The sequence below is a fragment of the Emydura macquarii genome, unplaced genomic scaffold (assembly GCF_026122565.2).
Source record: "Emydura macquarii macquarii isolate MOO-44397 ecotype Brisbane River unplaced genomic scaffold, CSIRO-AGI_Emac_v2 contig_2768, whole genome shotgun sequence".
In the NCBI taxonomy this organism is placed as follows: Eukaryota; Metazoa; Chordata; order Testudines; family Chelidae; genus Emydura; species Emydura macquarii.
The window spans coordinates 10,794,592-10,820,381 of NW_027132905.1; the positions used below are offsets into that span (position 1 = coordinate 10,794,592).

At 40.4% G+C, this 25,790-nt stretch overlaps 1 protein-coding gene across 4 annotated transcripts in view; it reads right to left on the reverse strand.

Annotated features, from left to right (window-relative positions):
- Positions 1-405: 405 nt before the first annotated feature.
- The window catches only part of FNIP1 (folliculin interacting protein 1), an 82,898-nt gene continuing 57,513 nt past the window's right edge, over positions 406-25,790 (reverse strand). For 3 of the 4 annotated variants that reach the window (XM_067566528.1, XM_067566526.1, XM_067566527.1), the window contains 9 exons: positions 25,249-25,450; positions 24,333-24,418; positions 16,880-17,026; positions 12,849-13,018; positions 8,255-9,689; positions 7,674-7,842; positions 5,429-5,626; positions 4,807-4,922; positions 406-3,786 (listed from right to left, as the gene is read on the reverse strand). In XM_067566528.1, coding sequence (XP_067422629.1) covers positions 3,708-3,786; positions 4,807-4,922; positions 5,429-5,626; positions 7,674-7,842; positions 8,255-9,689; positions 12,849-13,018; positions 16,880-17,026; positions 24,333-24,418; positions 25,249-25,450 — 2,602 coding nt within the window. In that variant the 3' untranslated portion in view covers positions 406-3,707. Of the gene's footprint in view, positions 3,787-4,806; positions 4,923-5,428; positions 5,627-5,688; positions 6,285-7,673; positions 7,843-8,254; positions 9,690-12,848; positions 13,019-16,879; positions 17,027-24,332; positions 24,419-25,248; positions 25,451-25,790 lie in introns of those variants that run through there. The other variant, XM_067566529.1, reaches the window with a different exon arrangement.

Sequence of the window (25,790 nt, forward strand, 5' to 3'; positions counted from 1 at the left end):
CTGAATAGAAAAGTTGGTCCAATAAAAGATATTACCTTACCCCCTTATCTCTCTGTTATTCTGGGATCAACATGACTCCAACTACACTGCAAACAAGAATAAGTAGGTCAGTAAATTTCTGGGATAATCTTAATATAACTGTTTTGACTGATTAATACCGATAAAAATTGACGCCAACCTTTTCAAACTTGTGTACATAACATTAGACACCTAAATCCAAATCAGGCTTGAAATTAAGTGATCCCTGAACCTCTGATAATCATGACATATAATCAGGGGCCAAAGTAGGGATTTCAGGTGTCTGATATTAGGCACCCAGGCTTCAAACCTGTGGCCATCATGGTTTGTATTTTCACCCCCTACAAGTAAAAAAAGACACAAACAGAAAAGAGTCCCACCAGCAAATAAACTGACATATTGTATTTATTGCACAAATTTCCCCTAAAATTGGGAATGGTTATTATAATACAAGTGCACATCTTGGGAAATATATACAAAAAACAAAAGAGAGAACAAGTATGTACATTTTACCCAGCATTTAACACATACCACCATCTAAATAATTTAGAGAAAGCAAAAAAAATTGTCATAAAACATCTGTCATAACTAACAGGGAAAATGTGTGCAAGGTGTAAAATCCTGTTCTGTTTTTTTTTTTTTAATTATTATTATTTTTTGTTTTTAGCAGGCTAGTGTTTGCCAATTGCAACAAAGTAAGTTTGCTAGTTTGTACGTCTAGTATACTTAATGTTTGTAACCTAGAAAATTAAGACATATTAATAGATGTTGGGAATATGGAAGAAAAAAATAATCAAACAGATTAGTTTTCTATACACAAAAAAAAGGTGTGATACATTTTAAAAAGTCAACACTATAGTGTTGTTAAAGATCCCTTTTTTAAATTATTCAACAAACAGGTGCATGTACCACATTTTTCATGTACCATAAAAGATAAGTTACCGGAACACTGCCCTTCATGCTAAAGTTGAATTTGCATATTTACCACAATGGCAATATGGTTAGGAAGAGTGTCCATACATTTTAGATCAAAGCTCTGATATTTGGCTCATGGGGGGAGCTAGCATCAGTGACCTGATAACCATGGTGGCAGGATGGCCACTTTGTCTAGGACTGACTGAACAAATGATCGTATTAAAACTGTTTGAGGGAGATGTGTTAGGCAGAAGAAAGTTGAAAATTCATCTTAATGACAATTTTTTCTCTCTCAAGTAATTAATTTCATGTTGGCAAAGGCCATGTGTTTCTTAGAGTCAACCCCAATTTCAAAATAATATCCAGAGTTTGCTTAGTGACGAGTAACCTGAAGAGAACATAGTATTTTCTTGTAATAATTCATTATGTGCTCGATCCTACAAGGTGCAGAGCATGGCGCTGATCCAGCAAATCAGTTAAGCACACACTCACCTTTAAGCACAAGTAGTCACACTGAAGTCAATGGAACTAACAACACATGCTTAAAGTTAAGTGTATGCTTAAATGCTTTGATAGATCTGGGCAAGAGTGCTCAATACATTGTGGTACTGAGTCTTGTAGTACTATTGCAATCAGGGTATATTAACTGCAAAATACGTACAACGTTCAGAATTGTAATTATTGGCTATATACTATATTCTAGCAAAAATAGTTTAAAATTCATATTTTAGAGCCCAATCCTACATTTGTAGAATCAGGCTCTTAAACATTTGTTGTGTTCGCTCCAAAACCCAGATGTCATATAATCATGTGCTAAAAAGAGAACATTTAAACAATAAGCAAAGTGACAAAGTATCTCTTTAGACTACATATGAAATATGAATGTCTTCTCTGCAGCAGTCAGCATTAGATTTTATATGCAGACAGAATTTCAGATCCCACTGCCCATATTAAAGTTTGGCTTACTTACAAATTTAGACCCCAATCCTACAAGGATAATGGTGCAAAAGCAAGTCTGCCCATATGGATCCTTGTAGGAATGGAATCATAAGTTTAAAGTTATGATTTTTAATATTACTACCAAAACACACTATCTGAAATTCTGGCCCTGTTAAAGTCAATGAGAGTTTTATTACTGACGTCAGTGGGGCCGGGATTTCACCCATTGTTTTCAAGTTTGATAGATGGGGGGGAAATAGTTTTGTTTTTAAATCATCATCTGCAAACCATAACAGAGAGCATGTTACATTATTGAAAAGAGGCTTAAAGAAAGAATGAGATATTATAAAATGGTAAATATAGTTTAGTGAACCTTTGTACCTTTCACTTTTATTATGGAGAGTCTGTGAAGTGAACTCCAATATACTATCATTAGCTACAAGAACTGGCTGCTCGGACAAGTAAGCAAAGAAAAGCATATAACGCAGTGTCCAGTTAAACTGAGGTAGTAGAGCCTTTGAAAACATAATCCACCCACCTACTGTACATTTACATTACTTACAGCAGATTGGTTCCACATCAGCAATTTTTACAATGACGACAAAACAATGATGAGTTAATAAAGGAGAAATGCTGAGAATGGAATAAACAGCATTTCCTGCTGGTAGCTACTCAAGTCGGTAGAAAAGGGATTACAATAACTTGCATCCTGGGGATATTTTGTCTAAAAATAATTTTGATATTTCTACACAATGGCGTAATCAAGCGTCCACTTTTGTAGAACTTTTTTTTAAAAATATAGCAATTAGTTACCTGAGTGATTAAGGTTAATAGTCTATTTTTTCTCCCCCATTGCTTTGGTACAATTATTTCACTAGCTGACTGACTGCTGTAAAAAGAATATATTGCCAGAATATTATAGACTATAAAAATATTAGAGGTAATAATTGTGGCATTTTGGGGACACCACAGGGAAATTTCAGTCAACATTCTCTCTTTAGAAATCTTTGTTTGTTTGTTTTTTTTTAAATTTCATTTCTTCTATTTTTTGTAAGTCATGAAACGAGTATCACTTCTTATAAAGCAACATTTAAACATTCTAACCATAGAATATCTGTTACAACACCAAGCCAAGAAAGGGAAATAGAGTTACGTTTGCCAGTTTGTTTGTTGGCTCCCCACACCCTCCCTCCCTTGGAAAAAGATTACAAATACATTTGTAGCTGAGTATCATTAGTAAGCTCTTTACAAAAATCACTTTTCCTTTGAGAAATATCCAGAATTTGATTATTTAGTGAAAAAGCAGAAGTTGTTACAAATCATTGCAGTTTGATCTTAACACACTCCTAATAGGGATATAAGCCAGTCTCAAGACAAGTCTGCTTCCTCTTCCTGTTAAGGTTTACAGTCGGTGAAAGCACTGTACATTATTACAAAGCAATTCTTCCTTATAGTCCTTGTTTTTAATTGTACATAATTAGCCTCCATGCAGATACTGCCAAAACCATTTGCAGTTCTTCAGCTTTTTCTAAAATCTTGGGTTTTCTTCAGTAACCTCAAATTCGGACTTTTCAATTACTGTTATTTTTAAATTCTTTTTTATGAATGGCCAAATGGGAGAGAGAGAGAGAGAGAGAGAGAGAGAGAGAGAAAAAAAGCTCTCCCCACTTGTTTGTATAATATGCAGTCAGTGACAGAGACCCAGCTCAGCAAGCTGTTCAGTGCAGTTGCCTCCAGCAAAAAGGAATCTGGACAAGTGTGTTTCATGTCTGTCTCCTTGTCTTCCATTTCATGTCCAGAAAAAACAAAAAGTAATGTCTATGCCCTTCAGCATTTTAAAGTAGTATCTGGGCAACATATGGAGAGTGAGTGCTTGCGACAGCCGCCAGTAAAGGAAGGTCACTGGATTCAATCCTAAAAGGGAGAGGAGAAACACTAAATCTAACCCAAAATGTAGTTGTGCTGCACGTGGCATTAACTGCATTATCCATACCACATTAAGGTATTTGCACTTGGACTGTTGAAGGAGAGCAGCTGTATATTTTATTTATAAAACTTTAAGCTGCAAGTAATTCTTAATATACAATTAAAACGTGCATTTCTGAAGGTAAGGCAACAACAACATTTCTATTATAAAAACACGAATGATCGGCGTGTTTTTAACAGACATCAGAATTCATTCCTAGCCTGCCTGGTGACCCACCGACAGATCTTCATGGTCATGCAGGAGACACAGGATCCAATCCTGCCTGCTTTCTTGGGCACTGGGCTAACAGTGCTGGCAAGGGAATACGCTGGGGGGCATTCATCCTCCCCACTGCACACACAGAGCCTGAGTAATGGAGCTTTCTGTGCGGAACTCAGCACAAATTAAGAGCAAAGGGGGAAGTGGAATTCATTCATTCATGCCCACTCCCAGGCAAGCCATGGCGCTGCGCTGCAACTCTTCTTTTTGCAACTGCTACTTCAGCCTATGGCTCCACACACACCGGTGTGCCACAGCCTTCAACCAGTGCCCATCTGCGTAACAGAGTATTTTGAGCTGGCCTCTCTGCTTGTGCCCCATTCCCACTGAGGGGTGCTATGTGGCTCACATGATACAGAGGGTCTTCTCTGTGCCCTCTGCCATGTGGGGAATGTTACCCTGGATGAATCAGGTGCTTTGTGTTGTTCAACAGGGATCAGCCACCTAAAGAATGGCTCAGATGAACTCTGAGTGGTAAGTCCAGAGAGGGATCTTTAGAATCTGGATAGTATATGGAGACAGCCCCAGATGTGGGAAATTCATGTCAAACTAAAGGTCCTGACCCCGCACAGGATCCACTAGCACAGCTCTTGTGGCTCTGACAACCCTACTAGTTGGTGTGGAGAGGGTTTGTGGTGGAGAAGAGGGAAGACACGTGTGGAAACTACTGAATAATGTTGTGATCATACCCCAGCACCATGCCCAGCTCCTTGACGTGAACTCGCATCTGGCCCTTGAGGTATTCAGACAGCATCTTGCTTTTGAAATACAGCTCTTGCAGCCGATCTTCCAGGTGCATAACACACTAGGAGCACATGAAAACAATCACATCAGAAACACAACACCTTGCAGCCCCCTACACCAATTCCAAAGAGAACTAGCACAGTCCCCACAATCATATCTTCTTTAGTGAGCCATGTCAAAGTGAATAATTATTTGAAAGCACTTGGCAACAGAAGTTGGAAGACACACAGCAAGAATGACGCAAACTTCTGTTTAGATTTCTGTTCTGAAAAGTATTTTCTACATAAAGGGTGGCTCTTATAGTCCTACTGTAGCAAAATTCTTGCCTATTTCAGTGGAAATTTTGGTTGCATATTGAATCAGGACCAAAACCAGCTACCTTGAATACAGAACAAAGTTTAATTAAATGTCCCAAATGGGCACAACTGGAAGTTAGATGATGCACAATATGATCAAATGTGGCTATGTAGAAGTATGAGAAACACCAATTCACAGTGTCTTCAACACATTAATTTAAAAGATATTCTCAGAACACATTCAGACCTTTAGATCTTCACCCATACTTACAAAATTTGGAGATAAATTATGCTTGTAAAGCTGAAGAGTGGAATGAAGCAGGTTGGAGACAAGGCTAGAGACTAAAACCTCTTTTCCTAGTTTATTATCAATCATTCGCCTTTGACTACTGGCCACTTGCACTGTCCATTTATCCGTGTCTGCGATAATGCAAACAGCCTCTGCAATTGGTTCATCCAAAACAGGATGCTTGAAGAAAAGAAAGAAAGACAGACAATGAATAGTTTAAATCTGATAATAACAAAAGACAACTCAATTTTTCCAAAAACAATTTCTTCCTGAATAGTGACAGAGTTCTTACATACAATCCCTTACAATGGAGCTTTAGAACAGAAAAGCTAGCACAGTCTGAAAAGGAAAAAATCCTACATTTTCCAAACTAGTTTTCTTTTTATTATTATCTATTGTATCAAATGTCTTCTTCCAAGCATGAACGTTTCAGTGCCTAAAAATTATCCCTTTTGATATTAAATAAAGATTAGTGTATGGAGACTGAATGGAGCTGAAGTTAAATGGACGTAGGTTAAATTACTAAAAAAAAGAACCCAACCTGAATAACTAATTGTGTTAATAATAGAACCTTAGGTTATTAAAGCTGAATCCATTCAAACTCTAATTTTCTTGTCACCCTGTATGCTGTTTTTATTTATTTTTTGTATTTCAATCAGTTTGGACACTTAAGTAGTCTGGTCAGTTTCACTCCTGTTAGTCCTCTGTTTTCCTTTAACATCAGCAACAGCTCTGGGAATAAAGTTTTAACAGCTGCAGAACCAGCAGAGGGAGTGAACAATGAAGTCCATACATGCTCTTCTAGTGCCTTCAAACAGCACTTTTTCAAAATATTTCTCTGCAATGGTTTAAAAAAAAAAAAAGAGAGAGAGAAAGTGAGAGACTCTGTTGCTCCTTTTCCCATTATATTTTTGGCTTAACTGCTTGAAAGCATCCCGTTATCTAGAGCACCAACAATGCTATGCTACAGAATGATTTTATTTGAAAGCCAGTGTGTAAAATCTTGTCTAATATTTTATATATCCTGACAGTGCTTGATGTTATCAACTCGGGCAGTTTGTTAGGGAAAATATCTTTATTTCGTGGTATGTAAGAATGAAGCATTTGTTTCATGCCAGTAGCCACTTGAGATATTGCACTGGTTTCTCAAAGTTCAGCTATGCCTTATTTATAAAGGGGTGAAAGTGGCTGCCTTGCGCCGGGTAAAGCTACGTACAGGGAAGGGGAAGAAAACCATGGGAAATGGCCACAGATATGGGTAGCTATCCCCTCTGCACACAAAATGGTGCTGATTATTACTTGGGTTTTGTGGCAGAGGAATCATTTCAGAGGGCCTGTTTATTGCTCACAGAAAACGTTTTCTTTTATCTTTGCTCCCACTGAAATAAGCCATAGCCTTTGCCTGTAATGTCTTTTCCCTTAATGTCCACAGAGCCACAGGGGGTAGGAAACGATGCACTTCCACCCCCATCCGCTCCTCCCTCCAACCTGTCCAGTGTCTACCCTCTCCCCCAGTACAGACCCTGGCCAATGTGAAAAGGACTTTGTTGGGGAAGAAACAGTTCCATGGAGTCCCATTCTATGGGAAAGAGTAGGAAGAGAGAGAGATCAGAGTGCGAAGAACCATGCTCCCATGCGGCTCTTGGGGGGTGTGTGTGTGTGTGTGTGTTATGTTTGTCTCTCTTTTCCCCACAAAGCCAGCACTGTTGGGTCATTACCTTCCATGAAAAAGAAATAACAGCACTGGGAGATCTCAGTATTTCTGAGGACTGAATGATAATTGTGAGTAAGTTCTGCTCTGCAGACACCTGAGACACCAACAGTTTGTTGAGAAGACATGAATGGGAAAGGACATATGACAGTTTGGACTTCCTATCTCATAATCACTATCTATCGATGGGTTGCTGCACCTAAAAAAGAGAGACTTCATGATTTCTCTAAGGTTTAACCTGGTTGTCTCTTTTCTCTTAGAGTATGATCCTTCTTCACTGTCTTCAACAGGACCTTATATTTCAGTGCAAATCTGGAGCAGATAAATATAACCATATTACTCAGGAGTGCTACCTGACAGACGAGAGCACTGAGAACAAGCTAGTGAAACGGGACTGTGGAAGTTAGAATGGAGCTGTGACAATAAATATTTCTAGTTCCAGCAGGTTTGCCACTTCAGAAATATTTGCCTCTCTTTATTGTGAAGGATACATTTCATTGGATATATTTTAATTACCTGCACAGCATGCGACAAATCCGACACCAAACAGTGTCTCAGTTTTTCATCATTTCCTACTCCTTGCAAAACAAAGTCAGGTACATAAGATGAACAGTAGCCACCTAGCAAGGACCTTCCAAAATTGGCAATACTGGGCTGGATAGAGTTCACTTCAACTAATTTTGACCTGCAAGAAAGGTATATCATGGACATGTAACATAACTAGCACTGATTTCTACTCATTTCATCTTGAGCAAGTGTGACATTTTAATGCCAATCATCTCTGCTCTAAACGTGATCAGCAGTTCAGCCACATGTTAAAAAGAAATTTCACTTCAAAGACAGTTTTTAAGTATTCATCCCTGTGCATAAAATACTGTAGAGGAACAAGATATGAGCCAGGGTTGCAATGCATAATTAATACTGTTAACATCCAGATCACTGGTCTCTTCATATTCATTTTACAATCACCAAGCCCAAGAGAATCTTTCCAACCACTGATGCAGAACTAGGCTACAGTACCTCAAGTCATATGTGTGGAGGAAAAAGGAGAAGAGACTGTATTTTTCAAGGTGTCTGTTATTGTTGAAAATACTTACCCAGGAAAAGGAATCTCGTCTTCTTCTGCCCAATCTTCATGCTCTCCCACGTAGTAGTTACTGTTTTGTGTGGTTAGATCATGACCTGTATCTTCACTTTCACTATCACCCAGGGCACTATCTGAGCTCTCATTTCTCGGAATGTCCCAATCAGATCCCGGGGCAACTTTTTTCTCTGAGTTCTCTTTATCCCCATGGGGGACACAAATAGAGATTTTGTCTCTTTGGTCCTGCTCAGCAAAGCAGTTTTTGCATGTCTCCTGGCGAACAGATTCCATAAATTTACAAAATTCACTGGGTTGTTTGTTGTTTGTACCTAATGTTTTAGAAAATTCTAAACCACTGCTGTGATCTAGAACGTCTGTAGTTGCTTGCACTGGAATATCATCAATAGTCCTGGTTTCAATTGAACCATCATCTGTAAAATATTCATCAAACAGACTCATGCTCTCTGCATTGTAAGGATTCGGATTCCAATTCTGATGCTCACTGGCAACACGAGGGAACGGTTCAGCCATTCTACAGTCTCTCTTTTGGTCCTCAACAGTTTGTTTTGCTTCACAGTTCTGATCAGCACTCACTCCTTCCTCCATTGCTGCTTGGTTGTGATGCCTCACCATTTGTTCCACTACAGCTTGACTTCTGAGTTCAATATCTGAATCAGGAGACATGGAATCTCCAATCAGGAAAGTCACTTTTGTCTGAGCCTCAGTGGTACTACAAGGAAGTGTATCACCCAAGAGCTTATCCGGAGGCTTCTTTTCCACTGCTATACCTATTGATCTTGTTGCTCCGGTGGCCTGGTTACCAGATTCCAGTGACTCCTCCGTCCTCCACGTTCCTGTTGTTGGCTCTAATACTGACTCTGCCATTGAACATTTGTCCACTGAAGCTGACCCTGTGCAGACTACTGTCTCCAATTTGGTGTCCAGACAAGATGTCAATTTATCCTTGCACTGCTTAATGTCAGCAGCATTATCTTGGCAGTCAGCAGCAGAAGTTGCCCTGCTCTCATCTGAAGATGTCTCCAGCTCCACCTTAGAGGTATTTTGTGCATTTTCTCTCTCTTGTCGTGAAACGCCCTCTATATTTGGCCCAAGAAGAAGTGGGCACTTGCAATATTTACAGCTGCAGCTTGGAGTTCTCATTTCTTCAGACTCTCTAGGTAGCAAACTGCCTCTGTTCTTGTGGATTGTGATGAGCACATATTCAGATTCCTCTACCTCTCCTTTCTCCAGCGTAGTAGTAATAACTGTTCCAGGCATTACTATAGCTTCATCTTCCCCATTTTCTAGAAGATGCGTCTCTTGTAGTTCAGAGCATCTTATGAAATAAGTGAGGAAATAAAGCAATCTCTGTACTAGATCTTGTCTTTTACCAACCACCACTGTTTTTGCTAATCTCACAGGTGATCCAATAGCCCCATACAAGTCTCCTGTAATAGAAAACAAAGCAAGCATAAATATTTTGCAGTTTTAAAATAATCATGCTATTATACAGATGCTAATTTTCTAAGGCCAGATCAACAATAGAAGATATTTGTGGGTATAGCTATAACGGTAAAGCTACAACAGCAAATCTTCCTAGTGCAGACACAGTTTATATTGTAAAGGAGTGCTTTTGCTGGTATAACTGTGTCTACACCAGTGCTTTAACTGGTATAGAACTGTTGCCCCAGAAAACCCAATATAAAAGAAAACACACACTCCAAACCAAAATATTTACATTAGTAAGTTTCTAGTGTCTCTGTCATCTCAATCAGCCTGGGCGTTTCTATATTTAGGAAAACAACCAGAGTCCTGAGGTGCCTTAAAGACTAACAAATGTATATCTATATAAATAATTTATATATTATTTATATAATTTTATATTTTATATTATTTAATTTATAGTAATATAAAATGTATATTATAAATATAATAATAAATGTATATGTATATCTATATAAATATCTATATTTAGGTTTGCTAGGATTCAATTTAAATGGTTAGTTGTCGGTAGACATTGATTTCACACGACATGCAGAAACTGATAAAAAAAATATATCCATCGGTGATATCCATGGCAAGCACAGGCTCTCCTACGCCTAGTGACACAGTGAATCTAGTGTGTCTGGCCCCAGGACCACGCAGGGAGCCATCTGCAGCCCTGCTGTCACAGCCCCACACTCTCACGTCCAGGAGTGTAGGGGCCATCCCTGGGCAGGAGCCGTTCAGCAGCAGGGTTGCCTCTCCGCAGCCAGGAGTGACTCCTCCTTCTTGGGGCCCTGCTCAGGGATCTCCGCTCCACTGGGCTAGGATGGCGGCTTTCCTCGCACCTTCTGCCCAGGTGCTTTGGGCCCCTGTACTGCGCAGAGAACCCCCCTGCAGCTGTGCTGTCAGCGCTGCCCTAACCCGTACCCCAATTCTACCCCCCTTAATTTTCCACAACTGTGAAAATTACAATTGTTAAAAACATGCTTAAAAATAAAAATAGATATTCACTGCCAAAATGACAACCACCACCAAATCAAATTCTGCCACCTGTATCTCTGTTTAACACAGAGAATTCGAATAGTGCTGTTTGACTCATACGTAAGATGATGCACCCATCAGAGGAACATATGAGCTGCCCTGTTTCGGCCCAATGGGATGAGTTCAGGGGGAAGGACGAATGTTTTCTTTTTAAGCAGTAATTATTTTTAAAGGGACCCTTCCATGGGCAATAGCCTTAGCAGCAAACGTGAAACTATACAGCGGAAAGTGGTTACTAGGTCTGTCTCACGGCTACCGTTCAAAGGCAATGGAACCTTTCGCCTCTATGTCACCAGTTCAAGTCTGCCCCAGATTTACAACCACTGACATTTATCCTCTGCTATCACTTCAGTGGTCTGTGGATGATGATTAGATGGATCTCACTTCAGTTCCTAGTGAGCAGGTGTTTATAACACAAAAGCCACTGTGTGAACGGGCAAGCTAAGCAGAGAAGCCAAGAATTCAGTGGTCACAGAAACAGCTAAACTTTTACTTCTTCTGCAGGAGACCCTTCCAGATCAGGGCGTGGGGTCAATGGCAGGGCAGTATCAGGAAACCTGTGCTGCCAGTCGGTGCTGTACCAGTTCTGTGGATACAGAGGATTTTGGTCTCCAGGGCTCTCTATCAAGCACCTTTAATGAGCAATAAATTCATTCACGCGTGTTTACAGTGCAGTTATGCTCACCCTGTCACCCATTACGAAAGTGAGGATCAAGGAGAGTAAATGGCCAGGGATAGTTTATTTTATTTTTATGGTCATTCTGGAGGCAAACGGGCCCCAGAACGTTCCTCTCCTTTTCTCTTTCTTTTCACCAGTAGCCCTACCCCCTGCTCAGGCAGTACATCCAATGTAGTGGGTGGAGACAGATGCAGAAGTACCTGGATCAGCAGCACCTGCCTGAGGAAAGAGATTGCTGCAGACACTACTGGAAAGAGCCACATTCCCAAGCAGACAGAGGAAAACCCCACTCCTACCTACCGGAGAGAGAGCTGAAGGAAAAGTAAACTTGCGCTAACGATGAGGACACAATGCGACAGTGCTGGGGAGAAACACTACAAAGCTGCATCTCTACCCTACCTTCTTTTCTTCCCTCCCACCCAGATCTCAGACATCTTTGGAGGAGGCTGGGCTGTACCAATGACTGGCTTTTTTGTTTGTTTGTTTTGTGCAGGAGAGAGAGGGGGCTTGTCTGATTTCGAGCTGTTAGGAGGTGGAGAAGGCTCACAGTGAGCCAGAGGGCAGTAAAGAGGCAGCACTTCCATAATAACAGCTCTGGCTTCCAGCAGATTGAGCTCCATGAGTTCTGGTATGTGATCCTCTCGCCCATCTTGCCGGTCACCCAGCCTTTACCGCAATGGGAGAAATTCTGAGGGGAACCCAACAGTTCTCCTGACCAACCAACTTCCATGAGACTTTCCGCAGGAGGGGGCAGTGTGACCCAACGGTAGGAATCTTAAATCTTCCTTTCTGTTGGCCAGCCATGAGAGGGTGACATGAATAACCACACACAGGGTCTGAGCCATTGAAGCCTTTCCATTGATTTGAGTGGGCTTTGGAACAGGTCCTTAGCAAGGGCATTACCTATGGGTTGTGTGCCTTAATCTTTCACTGCACCTTACTATTCATGGTCTCTAATTGGCAACGCAGCTGTTTCTTATTAAAATTAATCTTTTTGCTAAGTTTTTAAGTCAGTAGTTTTCCGGATCCTTTTCCCCCCACAATTAAACTTGTTGAGGGTCACATCCCAGCAGCTAGGACATGCTGTTTCCCTAGAGGGGTCCACAAGGGGACCAAAATCCCCCATCACCATCAAGGCGCTGTAAGATCTGCCCTGCAGAACTTAAAAGGGACTTTGTATTTTTCTGCCGTGGCTTTATTACTGGTAATGCTTAAAGTAATTGCACAGTACCTAATAAATGCAGTGTCGCTCCTGTAAGCTTGATCTATAGAGCTGTATGTTGGTTTGAGTGCACAGATTTTTACTTGTAACTCATCAATGGCATTGGTTAGCAGGAGTCACTGCATTCATACATGTTTATGTGGCGCTCTAACAGATAATTTGGTGAGGTTTAAGACATACCTAGCTGTGCCCACAGTGGGTTGTATGGATGAGTCTTGGCCAACATGTCCACACTCTGGGAGGAATGCTTTTCCAGGAAGATTTTTATAGGTGGCTGTCCATTTGGCATGACTGTTGGGACCCAGGCCAGGTGGTTAGTTAGAATTGCAGTCAGCAGGGCTGGTAAAAATCTAAAATGAAACACTCAGTGTCATTTTCTCCAGTCAGGCATTTATAGCATTAAAGCAACAGCAATTCTACAATCTACAAAAAGCAGGAATGCTAGCTTCCTAATAAGAACACAGAGACTGCCACTCAGCCTGCTTTGATTTCTTTCTGCATCAGGCTAGAAAAGAAAATGTATTGCCCCTGGGTGAGAGGCATTTCTTGGAAGGAATATAAAATCCAAACTGTACAACATTTTTATATTATGGGCATCTTAATTCCTCAGTTTAGCAGTATTATGAGACTTTATTCACCAATGACTGAATGCATAGCAAGCTCTTTATTGGAACCATAGATTGTGCTAAAAATCTCTGTGAAACTAAAAGATCTGGTGAATATATTTACTAATGGTACACAGAGTTCCAGACCATCAAAAGAACTAACTGCAAGTACAGTTTATTAGAAAACACTAAACATATTACAGAATTTGCATCTAAAGGTAAAGAATAGGTTTTAATTACTGAGACATTCCACTTCAGTAAATCTTCCACTGTCCAGTAGTTCTTAAGTATGAAAAAACATCTTCTCAAAACACAAGTTATTAGGCTTTACTACAGGAGTAAACTAGGTGAAATTCTATAGCCTGTGTTATACAGGAAGTCAAACGAGAGATGATCTAAATAATTGGTCCTTTTTGGCCTTAAAATCTGTGAATTTTTTAATAAGAACATGTCAGGAAAGAAGGAATCTTTATACTTACTATCAAACCCTGAAAACAGATATACATTGTGCTTTGTGAATAACAGTTATGCAATTTAAAAATCATACAGTCATTTGCTTTCAAAATTGCTCCAAGTTCTGTAGCATCCACACACAGCTCTGTGACTATAAGTCAGGAAAGCTGCATCTCTAACAAGCAAAACAGTTTTCATTTGCCTAGATAAAAGGTTGGGAGAAAAAGCTTTTTGAAAAATCTGAACTACTTGATGTAATGTAATGGTATAATGTGGTTATTGATATTGCACAGATATCAACTTCCCATTCAAATATAAATGGATCAACAATCACTGGGAAAACTCTAAATAATTCTTTTGTAAGATGAGATCAAAACAATTCTTCATCTGAAACAGGATTTTTTACTACAGCAGATTTTAATTAAACTCAGTCATAGGCTACTTTCACTCCATCAAGGCATGATAGGAAAACCTACAAAGCAACATACTTTATGCTATAACCAAATTTTAAATTTGCATTTATACATAAAAACTACATTAAAGTGTTTTAAAAGTCATCAAGATGACATCTTACTGCATCTAAATATGGGAAGAAAAAATTACATGCTTCTCTTCTTCCAAGCATTTTCTTTGTTTTTGTCCTTTTGTATTGCAACCCAATTGCATTTTCCACGGGCCTTTGATTGGCAGAGATACTGGAGATAAACTGTGAGTTGTTCAGCACAGAGACCTGGTATCTTGCAAGTTTTTGAAGTACTTTGTATGCTTATGGCACTCTAAACAAACAACAATAATGCATCGATAGCAAATCTAATCACATGGCTAATTTAAAGTGTTAGTGGGCTACAGACTGTATCCCTCTCATATCCCAAATATTCCTAGTGACTCAGTAAGGTTAAACTGCCTGAGTTCAATGGCGCAGAATCCCTTGATCTCTTAAAGCATTATGAAAAGGTAAATAATTTTTTTTAGAATTATTTTCTGTAGGTAGTATTCTACACAGATCCCCACTGCTGACTCTACATCTCAAACCATGAACTGAAAGTATTTCTTATGTTTAGAACTGTACCGAGTGGACGTTTTACATTAAAAAAGTCATACTTGCTGGGGAGAGAGAAAGTGTATATGGGGAAAGACACAAATATGAGTGGATTCGGGGAGGTTCTGACCTGCAAAATTACATCATTTTCCAGCAGTCAGCTGTTAGACAGTCAACTATTAGCAAAACTTAAGGGGGAAGCAGCAATTCAGAGTGCTTCTGAGTTTTAGTGGCATGTTTGTTTGGATGTTGTTCTTCCACACATTCTTCCCCCCACAATGCTAACCAAAGGAGCTGCAGGAGGCCAGTGAGCTGGAGAAAGGGTTAATAACTCCAGTTCTCCTATGGTTATTTGCAGAGAGGTAACCAAAGACCTAGCATCCCAAGATTCCTCTTCAGACCAACAGGTGGTGCTAGTTGGCCTGACTACAATTTCAGGTGCCTTTGCAAAAAGAACCCACAAATCCCTCTGGGCCTGAGTAGAACAATGTCTATTTAAACACAGTTTTGTAGATCTTAAAATCCCAAAAGTTTTAGTCCTCTTGTTCGTGATTGATGGCTATAGAGAGTAAGGTGACAAAAGTGAATGGAGATTTGAAACTAAACTAGAAATATACAGGTGTTGGATTTGATACTCCTCTCACGCTGGTGTGTATCAGGAGCATTCCTACTGAAAATAATGGAGTTACATCAGTGTAAAACTGGTGTGAGAGAGTGGAGCATTAGGCCCACAGACTTCAATACTGCTACTACCCTCACTGGAGCATTTAAAGAACAATGCAATCCTGCCTTGATGCAAACAAAGCCACACCAGAAAATATATACAAGAGTGTAAAGTTCAGAATGACTGGAGGCTGAAGAGGTTCATCTTGCCCAAATGCTTCCACTCCTGTTGGAACTTATTTTGGGAAAAACATTTTAACTCCCTCTACAAATCATCAAGGCTTTTCACATTCCACTGAAGTCTGCTGACAATCAGGCTGCTGCAAGAGATCCCTTACTTAAAGAAAGTGGACCATGCTGCATGCTAATTGTGATCTTCCTGTCAGGGAGAGAAGGATTGCAAGATTACCACCAAGAGGCCAAAGTAAAAGGTTCTGAGGAACAGCAGAATCACATCTTCCCTTGAGGTTTCCCAAGCTGCCATGGCTGCTGCTGGATCTTCTCCAGTCCATTTCTTTACCCAAGAGCTACTTGGCAGTTCTATTCTCATTTAGATGTCACATATTTGTGCTTGTTTTAGGATTTCAGTTCAGCCAAACACTTTTTAAACTCTCATATTTATGCCTTGGAGGAAGAAGATGAAGAGATGACAAAAGAGTGAATCTATTAGATTCCACAGTTGAGTTAACCAAGACATTTTTTATTCTGAATTTTTAGCACTTTCTTAAGGCTTTATCCCTGAAGGCCCAGTGGTGGGTTCCAATGTAGCACAAGTTTTTATTTGTTCTTCACGAGGTCCTGGCTTTTTTGTGGAAGCCAGGGTACTAACATTTTGTGATCAGACTGCCACCCATGTGGCTCTCACTGAATTTTTGACCTTGTTCATTACAACTCTCCCATTCGCTGCTTTTGAAAGGTAGATTAATGCGTTTCATAGGATGTTCCTCTCCTCCTCCCATGCACACATGCTCCCATCCCTGGTTTCCTATAGCCGTCTTATGAAGGCTTATTCTTGATTTGGGACTTGATGAGACTGTGGGGATGGAGTAATTTAATAAGAGACTTTTTGTTTCTCCCTCTTGTCTTTAAGACTAGAATGTTTGTGGACTTTCAGGATACAACTACAATGCAAAAAACAAAACTCACGGCAGCGAGTCTCAGAGCCCTGGTCAACTGACTCGTGCTCCTAGGACTAATACTACAGGACTAAAAATAGCAGTGTAGACATTCAGGCTCGGGGCTGGAGCCCTAACCTCTACACTGCTATTTTTAGCAACGTAGCACAAGCCCTGCACGCCCAAGTCAGTTGACCTGGGCTCTGAGACTCCCTGCTGTGGGTTTGCTTTTGCAGTGTAGATATACCTCTAGCTCCTGCTAGCTATTTCATCAGCCACTTTTGGTGTTAAACTCTGACTGCACTGAAAAAAGCTAAACTAAACTAAACAACTTACTGGTTTTTGGAGGCATTTTCAACTAAGAAAGTGAACTCCTTCATAAACCGGTGGCACAGCTGGTTCTTTTCTGGGATTCCCGACATCATGGTAAGCCAGACAGGTTCGCCAATGCGTGGCATGGTATAGAGATTGCAAATAGTCGTTCTAAAAAAAAAAAAAAAAATTAAGAAGGAAAGGTCATATGGGTAAAGAATTTATTACAACATTTCGTTCCAGTTGCTAGTTATAACAAAAATTTTATTTTTGACATCTCTTAGTAGCCAAATCCCACAAAAACAAAGAGCCTTTTACTGAATAAACTGAATTCACCTTTCCACCTTTGTGAGTTAAAATGTTAGAAACTCCCTATGAACCAAAATGATCTCAAACACAATAATGCTCACTGTAAAGATTCAACAACTTCCCTATTTAGAATGCAAAGGAAATAAGGAATCCAGACAATTAATTTGGTTTAGCATTCCTTTTTCGTTTGTTTGAATAAATGTCCTGCTTTTTATGAGATATTCAAGACAAAAATCCTTCTCAAGTCTGACTTATTTGTTGAATATGGCAGTTTGTGTGTGTGCATAATTTACAAAGTGTTTTAATTTGCTGCTTAGTTTAAAATCAACAATTATCTCCACCAAATCCACAGGTGTATGGATTTGCAGAGAGACAGACCACCTAATTCTTTACTCTGTAAATTTACTGCAGGTAATTACTGGACTGAAGGGTTACTGCACCTATTCATACCTTTTGGGTCTTGCAGAGGGTTATACATGTATTATTAGAACTTTGGCTGTTCACTAAAGCACGAGATTAAAATCTCTCAGATTGCCCAGCTCTCTTCCCCCATCCAAATGAGTTTTGTTTTAAGTACAGCACAGGCTTTATGACACTGAGAGCCTGCACTTTAAAGTTTAAACCAGCACCATTCCAACGCTGTCAGCAACTTTGAAGAAATCAAAAGAAGTACCTGACCACTTCAGAACAGCAAGTTTTTCCCCCAACTCAACAATTATTTTTTTCTCCCAAGAAGAATAGAATAATAAGTATCATTCATCTAACAAGACATGCAGGTCCAAGTTATCCCTGGTAAATCAAGCCTAGTCAAATCTCTTGCTTATAAGGATGCTCTCCAAAAGCTCAGTGTATTGGCCTCAAACTTATCCTCTGCTCAGAACAGACACTTCTAGACCAGCAAACTGATATTATACATGCCAGGGAGGTGAATGTACTCAAGAAACAGCTGCCAAAAAACTGAACCATTGAAGTTAGTAGAAGATCCCTCAGAAGGAAAGAAGCTCTGGATCAGAGAGGCCCTGATGCACACCCACAGAAATATACTAGTGTGACAGCAGAATTAGGAGGCAGAAATTGTCCCCAGGCAACTGGACTGAGCAGAAAGAAAAAAAGCCACACAATGCCAGGAACCCCAGAGCAGATGGAAAATCCCTGCCCAGACTGAACACAAAAGGGCTTGTCAACACTTCCAACACATTGTACAGTGTTTGGCAAAGCAGCCTGAGAAAAAAGGAGGAGAGGGGACTATTTTCTCTCTTTTTAGAAATGATTCACGCTATTGATTTTCATTTTTAAAAACAAATTTTAGCAAATTTTAGCCTGTGTTAGCAACAGGCAGAACCATCCCTCTCTTCCTCAACAAAATCTCTACAAGTGCTTGAGTCTCAGTTACTCCGTTCCTGCACTTGTGGCAGGAGAGACGCAGGAGGGGAAAGAGAGGGATGGAACAAACGTGGCTTTAAAGCCACCTCGTGCTCACCGTATTCTTAGGCAGCTTATGTGGCCCTCAGAGGTAAGTTAGTGCCCTGAGGCTGCTCTAACTTACAGTCTGCTTCTTATGGCTCTGTGTGGGCTGCAGAAAGCAAAGAATAGTGGTAGGACAGTATGCAGTGGTCATGGCGGAGAGCAAACCAAGGTATGTGCCATGGCCTGGGGCAGTAGGGAATATAATGTGTTTGTGCTGAGGCATCAGGGCTCGAAGGCTGCTTCAGTGCATTGGGGAGTTGATGCCTCCATGGTAAATTTCCACGCTTAAGAGTTACATCTGGAAACAGGATCATCAGATGAAAGCCTCCCTGTGGTCCTGATTCACAGCCCCTCCTCTTCAGTCGCCTTTACATCAGGTTAATGATGTGGGAGAGATCCGAGCAATAGAATGCATATTACAGTGCTTAAAACTAGTTTCAGAATCTACATCGTGAGACAGAGCAGATCTTAAAAAACGAGAGGTAAATCTAAAAGCTCAACATGTAATAACTCCTCTGTCCTGAGTTGTGCAGACTAACACCCAATCAAGCCCTGTGCAACTGCTCAGCTGTTTTCAAAGGAAAAAGAAACTATTTCTACATTAAAACCATGATATTAAAATATTTGTTTTTGTTGAAAGGAGAGATTGAATCTTGTGACTTGTTATTTACTATTCTGGTAACTGAGGCTGCATCTGCAACTGATAGTGTTTCCTCAGAGACAGATCAGATTCCACTGGCCACCTGCCAGCAGGCATGTGACTGCAGTAAAGGGAACCTTCAATACCAGACATGTAAGTAATGGCACAGAAACCAAGGGCAAGGATTAACTGCTTTGCAGCTCTGTGTGTGTGTGTGTGTGTGGAGTGGGGGTGGGTGGGGGAAAGAATCCCTCCTGTAACTTCTCAGCAATATTTTCTTAAACAACCTAATAAATATTCATGCTTTAATCAATCATCATCCATGAACTGCAGCAAACACCACATTTAACGGAACGGTCCCCTCCCCTTCACTATTCAGACCCTAACTTCCCCAATTCTATAGGCACTTCAGCATCTTCAAGTGACAAGTCAGGGAAAGTTCACTTAGTAAGAGGCTCTTTTCTTGTGAAAGTTCCAGTACATTAAAAATGGTTTACATTTAGACATGCTTATGGGCGTCTGACCTTTTGCCTAGAACTCGCAGACACTGATGTGTTTAGTGGTGGGGGAGCAGGCATGTCCCTGACAGCACGGGGAAAATTCTAAAGAAAATATCACCTCTCCTATCAGATTTCTCAGCTTCAAAAACATACATAAACACACACAACGCCTTTGGAGAGTTGTTCGGGGTGGGGCTGTGCTGTGTATTCCTGTGGGTGCAGAAAGCTAGGCACACTGTGGCTGCTACCAGAAGATGAATACCATAACGCTTATTAAGAATGTAACTGTACTCCTTTGAGGTAGCGTTGCCTGCATCAGCAGTATTGCCTATTGGTTAGGGCACAAGACTGCGACTCTGTTCCCTGCCCTACTCTTACTGCAATACCATGGGCAAATTCTTTCACTCTTATTTTATATATTTATTTGCATGGTGGTAGCAATCTAGAAGCCCCGCTGTGAGAGGTACAGTGTATCAGATCAAAAACATGCCCCAAGGGACTTCTCTCTATGCCTCAGATTCTCAGTCTGCGAAATGGGGATAATAATACTTCCCCAACCTCGGAGAGGTGTTGCAAGGTTTACTTCATGATGTGTATGTAAAGTACTTTGAAATTCTGGAAGGCAAAGTGTTATTAAAGTACTATTTTATGATGAGAAAATCTTAAAAGATACTTATGATATTTTTCTTTTGTGTTAAAATAATTTTGCTGGTTTGCAAAATTCAACAACACTTGCTTTCCCTCCCCCACTCCATTTTATTTTCCTTTATGAAAATGAGCATTTTCTTTAGACAGGAAAACACATTACACTCAGAATGCAGGATTTTGGACTAGGAACACATCTGTTCTTTTTTTGTCACCATACCCTCTACTGTTCTGGGAGAGCCCATGCAATATGCAAGACTCATGCACCTTGCTGAGTTAGGCATAATGCAAGGGGCCATACTGCACCATCAATTTTTTAGCAGAACTCTCCACTGAAGTCAGTGATGTAATCTGCTTAAATGTCACTGGTATGAAATAGGCCTAAGCCTGGCTAAATGCATACTAGAGGAGGTATTTCCCTTGGTATATCTTTAGTGTTTCCTCATCTATCTGCATATTTACCACACCAGGAGATGCCACATGGATATTATTCAAATGCATAAACAGCACTATTAATGCACTCTGTTGGCTTGGCCCTGAATGTTAACTTTGGCCCTAAGAATTAACAGCCAATCCATTAGTAGTGTAAACAATTTTTAAATGTTTTAAATTGAGTAACAATGCAAGGTAAATCTAGAGTTTGATGCTGAACTTGTAACACGTTTATTAATACCCCTAGTTTGCAGCAGAAAAAAAATTTCAGTCTGGGCCATTCACAGAAACAGCTTCCCCTCGCTGAGTATGAGATAACAGGAGCAAACCAGGGCATAATTTTTTCTTTACTTAGATTGTAAAGTCTCTGGGGCAGGGACTGGCTTTTTGTTCTGTGCACCAAGCACAACAGGAACCCTAGCTGTAGACCAGGACCCCAGGTGTTATGATAGTACAAATTATAAATAAGAACATGTCCAAGTAAATGTAGAAAACCCAAAGGGCAAGATCCTCTCCTGCATTAGGGCAGCTTGACACTGCCATACTGGCACAAAGTTGATCTAACACCATCTTTTCCAGCCACAAGAGGCTCTTCCCTGCATAGTTGAGTCTTTGGATGGTAGCAGCTCTTCTGCTCCTGCCATCCCAGCAGCCAGTGCAGAAGTGTGTGGCCAGGGGAAAGCCATACACCCTAGTGATTCATGAGCTGCTATAAGAGCCTCTTGGAGCCAGAGGCAGTTGGTGCGCATTTGATTTAAAGTCTAGTTTGGTCTGGTTTTATAAAAAGCTGACCATTAAAAAAAAAAAAAAAAAACCAACTACCCAGAACCAGACTAACTTCCTGGTAAATCTCTGTATCTTGGAAAGCATAAAGCAGGGCACCTCTCTTCAAAATGTCCCTTGGGAATCCCTATTTGCCTGGCCAAGGGTGATCAAAGATGTTGCAGGTGATTGACTGGATATCCCCTGGGAAAGAAGGAAAGACAGGCTGCAAGATGCAGCATTATGTTGCTAGTTACTGTAGAATTAAGTTAATGCAGAAAGCTAGGGGTGGGAGGATGCAGGAAAAACAAGGCAGGTCCCAGAATGTCACAATGGACACTGCCTTCGCACGTGGTGAGAAGAATAATTCTCTCAGGATTCCCCTTCCTGTCTGCTGGCCAGAACAGATTTTTGTTGGCAAGGAGAAGGCCATGGATGGACCATCCTCATTTTCACTTTACCTCAGAGAAGTAGATTAATTAATCTTTTATCTCCTGGGTGGTTACACAGGGAGCCACATTCTCAGCAGGTATAAATCAGCCCCAGTGACTTCAGTGAAGCTATGTTGATTTATACCAGTTGAGGACCAAGAAGTCTCACTGTTAACAATGGGATATACTAGAAATGCCATCCCTATGGGTCAAAGGGTGTGGCTAACATCCCCCACCCCAAAAAATAATTTGCTGAATAATGCAGAAATCAAAGTGCCTATCCAGAAGAAATTCCATTTAACCGCAAATACAATCAATGGATTTCCAAACTCATTAATCCAGATGATGACATTTAGATGCACCTCTTTTGTTACAACCCTTCTTCTTTTTTTTTTTTAAATAAAAAACAAAACCAAGTGTTTTTCTGTTCCATAAAAACTCTTACTGTAGTATGCAAGTTATAATACAGCACTATTACATTACACAGCCAGAGAAAGACTGACAAAATGAGCTGCATTTGTAGCATATATACCTATTAACACAGTTAAAAAATAAAATCATCAAAACAAAGGCTGCAGCCCCAGGTAATCCATACTGGATTTAATTCACCCAGTTACACTGCTATGGGACAATATTTACAGCACCATGGAAACGCTGCATAAAACTGGTAGTGTACATACACGTCCATTGAAGGTTACGCAATCAAAGGGTCACGTGAATGATTGCATTTGACAACATTTTAAAGCCTCAGAAAACAAGCCTGTCAAACTTGCACCATAAACCGGAGTGTTTTATTTTGCTTTTCCACGTGCCTACACATACGCAGATGAGAGCCTTCAGCTTCTCTATTCAACCTGTGCACATCATCTACACTTCATCTGGAGCACAACCAAACTGAATTTATTTAGAGGGAAAGAACCCCTGGAGAGTTTCTTCTAAGCTGCACCTTGCAGAAGCACAGTACAGAACTTACATCCTAAGGCAGCTTCAAGCCACCTTTGAGCCTGCCAAGTCTCCCAATGCCAGGCTGCTCCTAGAAATAGCCCCCAGGACAGCATATGCAGGCCAGGTGATGCTGAAAAGGCTCACAGCACTGAGCATTACATGCCTGTCCCTCCATCCTGGACATGTCTCTCCCACCCCAGGCCATGCTTGGTGTGGGCCTGGAGAAGGACACAGTGTAAAACAGACAGCCAACAGCAAAAAGCAGCTGCATGAAGAACTGAGGTTCAGGCTCATTATGAGATGAGAGATGTTCGGAAATACAACAACTGTACTACGTTTGTCCTTAAATATCACATAATCCATGGAAAGTCAGCAACACTACTATAATGCTACTGACTGAAACTAACTGAAAAATCATTTTTTTCAGACAAATGGTCCCCCAGGATCCTTCACTGCTAAGAAAAACACCCTGCAGGTAAAATGTGGAAGAAAAAGGTTGGCTGCATTTTTACAATATAATGTTGCCTTTTATAGGGCTTGTTAATGTAATTCTAGTCTCTCTCTTTTTAGGGGCACCCTGCCGCTCCTACCTAAGTGACAATGAATCATTTGAAACAGACAGATTTCATATTTCTTCTCCCTTTCTTCCCCCATGCTGCCTGAATTACTAAGGGAAAATGCCCGTGATGTACTCATCTATGTTATTTCTCAACAGAACTGAACAGATGTTAGGATTTGATATTGCCTCTCTCCATCATGCAGGTATGAGTGGCAAAGCTCAGGTGTTTTTTTAAAGATGTTCCTCCCCTCCAATAGCTGCCTGTCCAAAATTGCTGTTGAGCAATATCTATAGTTCCCATCAGAGATCTGAGAGGGATAAAGGTTACGTTCTGTTCACAGATTAGGAAAAGATGCACTGGAACAGTGTTTCTCAACCAGTGGGTCGTGACATGCGGGACAGGGTGAAGGGGGGGGGTGGTCATGAGAGGCAATCAGAGGGGGTGTGAGGCACTGAAAACTTTATGATAATCTAAAGTAGAGAAAATCTCACTTTCCTATGCCCCACACAGCCCTACAGCCTTTCATGGTCAAGAACTCTTTGATATCCTCTCAAAACACACACTCAGGTAAAGAATATAGGCTTTGCAATGGTAGCATTAATACAGTTTTCACCCTGATTTTTATAGTAAAGGTAAATGGGTCAGCAATCTTTTTGATTTTGAATAAGAAATCACCAATCTGAAAGGGCTGAGAAACACTGCACTACAGGAAAGATCCTCCCAAAGGAGCTGGAAGGACTCAAGCACATTAAAAGAAACACCAATGAAAGATTTAAGACTAAATACCTGAATTCATTTAGGGCGTCTACAATTCTGTTATATGCCAAACTCCGTTGACTGGCATCTGCTGATCTACGGCTCATTTTCATAGCCTTGAAAACAATCATTAAACAGATAACTAACACCAGACATGGCAACAGAAGTAAAGAAAATGGAAAACAAAGTCACGTGTTTGGCTTTATCTTTCATGCAACCAGTCAGGCAAATAACATTTTTTTTAAACATGATAAATGATGGTACGTTGCCAACTTTCATATGTAGGGAGAGATATGTGAGGGACGTGTTTTTTCACTCTCTTCCTCTTCTGCAATTTTAGTCACTCAAGCTAGAAAAGGGGTCAAAGTTTTCATACTTTGACTCTTTCATTGTAGTAGCACATTCACTGCTAAAGCATTTGCTAGAATAGGAGTTTGAGATTAACCAATCGACACTTTATATGTAAAACTATTCATTCATTCTTAGGAAATCTGACAAGATTAGGAATCGGGGGAAAAAAAAATACTAGGAGTTATTTAAAGCCTATACCAGCCCATAAAAGGATCCTGAACCTGCAATGCAATCCACTAGTGTAGTCTCTTGTATAGCTGAGGTTAGGCAACAAAGGAGGTCCCAAGCCACCTTTCAACCTTGGTTGATAGTGGGGCTCACTGGGAGCTGAAACTCCAGCGCAAATTAGAACAGCCTAAGGATTTATCTAGCTTCCAGAGATTCTTGCAGCATAATGCAGCATGCTTTGACCCCACTCCAATACAGACCCTATCATGGTAGGAGGAAGCAGGGTCAAAGATAAATCATCTCTGGTATAACTCCATTTGGGACACTGTATTACAGTTAAATAACTAGCATTAGTAAAGAAAGATAATTGAAAGAAAAAAAGTAAATTAAAACAGAAAGTGCAAGACTCCCAAGAGACTGTGTTTACCTGTTCTATTGCACTCTTCAGTTTGTTCATGTGACTCTCAAAAAGAGGGAAATGTGAGAAAAAGAACTCATGAAATTTATTATTTTCATCTTCATCCTTGGAGAGTGAAAATATCACACCAATTGCTATCTTCTTTTTCCTAACAATTCCTGGGCTGGGACCAGAGCTATCATCTGACAAATTAAAGCTTTCCTCTATGGACCTTGAAGGGGAAAAAGAAACAAAAAGCTTGAGGAATTCATTGCTTCAAATGGCAGTTTGAGCTCTTATGCAATTAACTTAAGCTAACTCCTTTTGTTTGTATTTGCTGTTAAATCATCTTCCTTGGTAATATCAGCGTTGTCACTCTATAAAAACATGACAGATTATTAAAAGATGGGCCTTGAATCCCAAAGTCCAGATCTGAAGTTTGTGGAGTTCGGATCTGGCATTTCAGCTCACACCTCTCTTTGCCAATGGTTTGCTATTTTATTGGGATCTCAGGCTTCTTCTCTTCAGAAGATCACCCTATATTGTATCTGCATTTTGTTGGAGGTTTCTAT